At 45.3% G+C, this 6244-nt stretch overlaps 1 protein-coding gene across 1 annotated transcript; it reads left to right on the plus strand.

Moving 5' to 3' along the window:
• The first annotated feature begins 3325 nt into the window (after positions 1-3325).
• LOC124657719 (serine/threonine-protein phosphatase BSL2 homolog) lies at positions 3326-5324 on the plus strand. The gene is made up of 6 exons (XM_047196233.1): positions 3326-3710; positions 4437-4497; positions 4656-4734; positions 4854-4933; positions 5016-5110; positions 5221-5324. The coding sequence occupies exons 1-6, from the start codon at positions 3326-3328 to the stop codon at positions 5322-5324; spliced, it is 804 nt and encodes a 267-aa protein (XP_047052189.1).
• Positions 5325-6244: the final 920 nt, after the last annotated feature.

Raw genomic sequence — 6244 nt, forward strand, 5'->3', positions numbered from 1 at the left:
CTTACATGGTGGCTCCACTACTACCAACATCCATGTGCAGCACGGAAAGTAAACAGTTCAAACTACGCGTTGTCTAATGCTAGCATTTGCGAGATTTAGAGGTTCCGAGCTAGCGATGTGTACATGAATGATTACATACGACACAAAGGGTCGGTATGGAAAGCGAAAGCCATCAACCACCAGCTCACAAATAGCATCAACCATAGCGAGAATGAGTTATGGTTGCATCTAGTGTACATTGTCCAATATCAAGAATCAATCCTAACAAGGTCATACAAACAACAAATGCATGTGTGCAAGATTCTAATCAGGAGGTGATCGATAAGGTGAATCCTTGTGTTATTAATGAGACGAATGCGATGTTGATAGCTACGTACTCGAGGGGAAAAAGTGTTGTTCAATATTGGTGATCTTAAGGCGCCTGGCCACGATGGACTACACGCAGTTTTTTATAAACGTTTTTGTCATATCATTGGTGAAGATTTGACGGACGAGATCTTGCTAGCGGTTAATTGTCGAGTGATCCCGGAAGGTTGGAACAATACAACCATTGTATTGATACCGAAGGTGGAGAATCCAGAACCCATCACTCAGTTCCATCCCATAAGCTTATGTAACAATAATACTGTTTACAAAGTGGTCTCAAAGTTGATTGCGAATAGACAGAAAAAATCTACTCCCATAAATAATACCAACACAAAGCCCATTTGTGCCAGTAAAACTGATTACGGACAACATACATACTACCATACTGGTGGCATATGAGTCATACTACACCATTAAAAATAAGAGTTTGGGAAAGTATAGAACATGTGTGGTGAAGCTATATATGCACAAGGCTTACGATAGAGTCGAGTGGGGATTTCTGGAAAAAAATATTGGTGCTCCTTGGGTTTGATACAAGCTAGGTGGATCTTATTATGGTGTGTGTTTCTTCGGTGAGATATCAAGTTTGGATGGATAACTCTTACTCCGATTTTATCTATCCAACTAGGGGAATCTGCTTGGGATCCTCTTTCATCGTATTTGTTCGTATTGTGTGCGGAGGGACTCACTAACTTCGTGAAATTTGAAGAGAATGTGGGAAACTTGTTAGGGGTGAAATTTTGTAGAGGTGCTCCGGTGGTTTCGCATCTTCCCTTTGTGGATGGTTTATTAATACTGATGAGAGCGGATGCGCCAGATGCGACTAGACCGTTGCATGTTTTGGATGATTACTGTGCTGCGTCGGGTCAACTTGTAAGCGAGGGGAAGTCAAGTATTTTTTAGCCCGTGCACCAATGTGGGCACCAGGGTTGATGTATGCTTAGTTCCGAATATTATGACTAAAGCCATAACTGATAAGTACCTTGGTTTGCCCCTTTGATTGGTATTGATAGATCCGATTCTTTTCAACATCTTATTGATATATTTTGTAAATTTCTAAGTGGTTGGAAGGAGAAAAACATGTCCTTTGGTGGAAAGGAGGTATTGCTCAAAGCCGTCATTCAAGCCATTTCGGCGTATGCTATGTTAGTCTTCAAGCTACCCAAACAGATCATACAAGGAATTATATATGAAATTTCCCAATTATGGTGAGGAGATGATGATCAACAAAAAACATATGTATTGGTTTGCATGGTGAAAGATGTGTGTACCCAAAGGACAAGGAGGGATGGGTTTTCGAGTTTTGCAGGCAAAACATTGTTGGAGACTAATATCTGAACCTGATTCCTTATGTGTAAATCCATTATTCTACTAGAAATGTTCTTCCCCCATGGACATATTTTCAATTGAAGAAGGAAAGTTATTACACTTGTTAGAGTTTATGGGCTGGCATTCAAACTTTCAAACGCCCAAATAGAAAAATTGCGACAAGAAGATGACATATTTTGTATACTAGTGTTTTAGAGCCTATTGATGTGAATGGGATGAAGAAGTGATTAGAAAGGTGTTTTGGACGATTGATGCTGAAATAATTATAAATATTCCATTTGCGAGAGGTACCATGGAGGACTTTGTATCCTAGCATTATACGAAAAACATGAGTGTTCTCCGTGCGATCATGCTACCATGTCGAGTGGGAACATGCACAGGAGCAAGCTCAGACGAACATGCAATTACAACACGTCCTCAACGTTGCCTGTGTGGAAAACGATATGGTCACTAAACTTTCATACCAAGCTTAGGATACATTGTTGGAAAGCAATACAGGGAGCTATTCCATGCAACAGAATACTCACCAACAAGCAGTGCAGCCTAGTGGCAACCGCCAACTTTGCAATACAGAGTGTGAGAGCATTCGTCATGCCTTCTTTTTATGCCCAAGGGTAAACAAAATATGGGAGCTTCTTTGTATGGACTCGATCATCGCCCAAGTCTACCATGTCGAAGTTGAGGGTAGCTTAGCTCTTGTAGCGCTACTGTGGGACAAGTCGGTTAAAGCTCCATTGGTGCTAGAGGTGGATCACAATGATCTGGCGGCTATCTCTATCTGGTACGTATGGGGGAAAGAAGGAAGGCAACACATGGCGAACTAGTTCAGTCTCCGAATTAGGTTTCAGGGGCACTCGAGCTATCATTAGAGATGATAGAGGTCTTTTCTTGGCGGCAAGCTGCTATGGCATCCCATTCACATCTGATCCGTCAACGCCAAAGGCAAGAGCTCTTCGCGGTGGTCTACTTTTTGCGGGCCAGGTGGGGTGGAGTGTAACATGATCGAAGTCAATTCCAACTGCATGAACATGATCGACGTGATGAAAATGGCGGGAATTGTTTTGGGTTCGGCTGTTGCTATTTACGAGAAGTGTATCTTACTATGTCGTAATTGAAATTGTACTTTCCCATAGTCCTAGGGAAGCCAATGGATGCATATGTTTTAGCTAGCCACTCATACGGTCCTTTATGGATTGTTTGGCAAAAGGAGTCACCTAATTTTCAAAAATGGTTTTTTTTTTCTAGATAGAAGGCGGCTCATTTGAAAATGCACATAGAAATATCCCCCCACATTCCCACGTCGCTCTCCGTCTCCGTCAGTCAGCCGCCTCCCTCCCTCCGCGACATTTTCTGCTCCGGCCCCCGACCTCCGCCGCAATCCCGCAGCCGCCCCTCCCATCTGACGCAAATTCCCAAATCCCCAGGGGCTCGCGCGCTCGCCCCACGCTCTCCTCCTCGTCCCTCTCGCGATCCCATCTCCTCTCCTCGCCTCGCGTCGGCCGGCGGCCGGCGGCGGACGGACCCTAGAGCGAACCCGCCGGCGAGCGGTGGAGCACGCCGAGCCGGCCGGCAGCTCCCCCGGGGCAAATCTCGGGCCTGCGGAAAACCCTAGGCGCAGCGGCGGGCGGCCATGGACGTGGACGCGCGGATGGCCACGGAGTCGGACTCCGACTCCGACGCCGCCAGCGCCGCCTCCGTCACGGTGCAGGTCGGCGGCTCCGGCAGCGGGGCCGAGACCCCCTCCGTGTCCCCGCCCCCCGAGCCGGCTGGAGCTCCGGCGGCAGCGACGGCGGGGCCCAGGCCGGCCCCGGGGTACACGGTGGTGGACGCGGCCATGGACAAGAAGGAGGACGGGCCCGGCTGCCGCTGCGGCCACACGCTCACCGCCGTGCCCGCCGTCGGGGAGGAGGGCTCCCCGGGCTACATCGGCCAGCGTCTGATCCTCTTCGGCGGCGCCACCGCGCTCGAGGGGAACTCCGCCACGCCGCCCTCGTCCGCCGGGAGCGCCGGGATCCGTACGCACTTTCTTCCTGAGCTTGCTTTTCAGTCTCAAAATGGGTTCGCTGGATGCTGCTTTTCTAGCTTCCTGAGCCATAGTTTGAAGGGAACTGAAACAGTAGGAAATGGTTTAGTTCTTGATCTTGCTTCCGAGTGGAAGTAGGGAAAAAGACTGGATTTTTGGGAGGGAATGTTTCTTTTTTGCAGTTAGAATCTACTCCGGATAGCGAATCTAGAGTACCAGTCTCATTAAGAGGTGGAATTCAGGGTACTGGCTGCTTGGTGCTGTGGCTGGTTTGCGCGGGACTAGGTTAATTAATGGTACCGCGGGAATTTGAGGTGCTACCTTTGTTTGGATAGTAATAATGAGTTTGACATTAAGGCGCCGCGTAACTATGTGCTCAGGTTCTTACTTGGAAGGCCAAATATAGCTCTCACATATTGTTTGACGCGCCAAACATAGTATGCGAACGTGAGTTCTCTAATACAATTAGATCGTGCTCGGGAGATTGCAGTCTCTGTAATGTCCAACCTAGTTTGTTGTGGCGTTATAATATATGATGAAGTGTTAGAAAGAGTATACTATGGTCTCAAGCTGGAAACGTTGATTTGAACTTTTGATGTGGCTGCACTGGACGGGGGTTTGACAAAGAGTATACTACGCCCAAACCAATTCCTTTGCTTGAAACTGTCAATCTGGTTATACAAAAAATTGATTTGCTTATCGATCTCCTTGATTGCAGGTCTTGCTGGGGCTACTGCAGATGTTCACTGTTATGATGTGTTATCAAATAAGTGGACCAGGTACAGTGGTTTTTATTTTTGTTTTTCAATTCGGTGCTTCAGTGCTGTGTGTTAGTTCTTTTCCTAAGCTGTTTAGATCCCATGGGCATTTCTGGGTTGATTGATGCTTGTCTTTGTATGATTATTTGTTCTGATTATACAAAACACAATTTTGTCAGGCTTACTCCACTTGGAGAACCTCCTTCACCAAGAGCTGCCCATGTAGCGACTGCTGTTGGAACCATGGTGGTCATTCAGGTACTTTACACTTCAGTTTTTTGCTTCAGCCTTTAGGTTAGTAGGTGCGTCATTTTTTTTTCCAGGCCAGTGTCGTAGAAAACAATAATTTCATTTCCCCATTGTTTGCCGCAATGCAGGGTGGTATAGGCCCTGCTGGTTTATCTGCAGAGGACCTCCATGTTCTGGATCTTACACAACAACGTCCACGATGGCACAGGTGTTTTTCACTCCACTATTATAACTTCAGATTTTCTTTTGGTACTACATACATGTACTGAGGGTCTTAGCCTTCTTTGTAGAGTGGTGGTTCAAGGGCCTGGTCCTGGTCCACGATACGGACATGTCATGGCCTTGGTTGGGCAGCGGTTCTTGTTGACAATTGGTGGAAATGATGGTAGGCTATTTCCATATGTGTTTATCTGGCCTAGAATTGTACTTAGTTACTTACAGATTGTCCTGTCCTAAGAATTTCAAATTTCAACACTAACAATACACTTATTTCAGGAAAGCGTCCTCTGGCAGATGTTTGGGCCCTTGATACTGCTGCAAAGCCATACGAATGGAGGAAGCTTGAACCAGAAGGCGAAGGGCCACCGCCGTGCATGTAAGTGGAAGTTTTTCCTTTTAAATACAGTTAAATCAGCGAGATAGAAAAAAATCTGTGGCGTAATTGTCTTGAAATCTTGCAGTAGTTATTAGCAAGATGCTGTTGTAGTGCTGTACATTAATGAGCTAACTTTTGGTGCATGAAACCGTGCCTTTATTAATTATAACCAAAGCTCTCAATAGCTCTTTATATGCACGATTACATTTAATTTAGCAATACAGTGCTTTATTTTGCTCTGGCAGAGTGGCAGTTATGGAAAACTTTAGTCATATATATCTCATTGATACTGTTGTGTTTTCCATAGCAATCACGAGCCAAAGGTGGTTTCAAGTTTGTTAAGTCTTCTTTTATGAGAAACATCACAAATCTGAATAGAATGTTCTGCTATGTGGTGTACTTCACAGTTACTCCCTCCGGTCTGATAAGATTGACGCGAGCGGTGTATACTAATTAGCCTACGTACGCACAAACGCTGCGTCGATTAAATACGTCCAGAGGGAGTAGTTATTTGCTGCAATGAAACCTTGCATTTGAATAGCTGCAATATACACTTTTATATCTTGCTGAAAGTAGGTCTTAGTTCAAATCAAGGTTTCAGTTACCAGACGAATTACCGTGGTTACTGCCCGGTAACCAGTTTTACTAACCCCTTGTGGTAAATCCTCTTTACCAGCTGAAAAATTCTGGATTAGTTCAAACGGAGCATTGTATATAAAGGTGTGTACCGTATACTGAATATGGACAAGCATCTTAGCTTACCGGTACGATACAGTTCTGTGTGCTGTAGATCGTGAGTTTGAATCCTGTTGACAAACTACCTTTTTTAGATTTTTCCAATTGTTTGATTAGCCTAAGACGTATATGAAAATAAAAATTAAGGGCACAAAACTTGAACCTCTAACCATCAGAGCGACCAAGCTA

This window comes from Lolium rigidum, chromosome 5, assembly GCF_022539505.1.
Source record: "Lolium rigidum isolate FL_2022 chromosome 5, APGP_CSIRO_Lrig_0.1, whole genome shotgun sequence".
Classification (NCBI taxonomy): Eukaryota; Viridiplantae; Streptophyta; class Magnoliopsida; order Poales; family Poaceae; genus Lolium; species Lolium rigidum.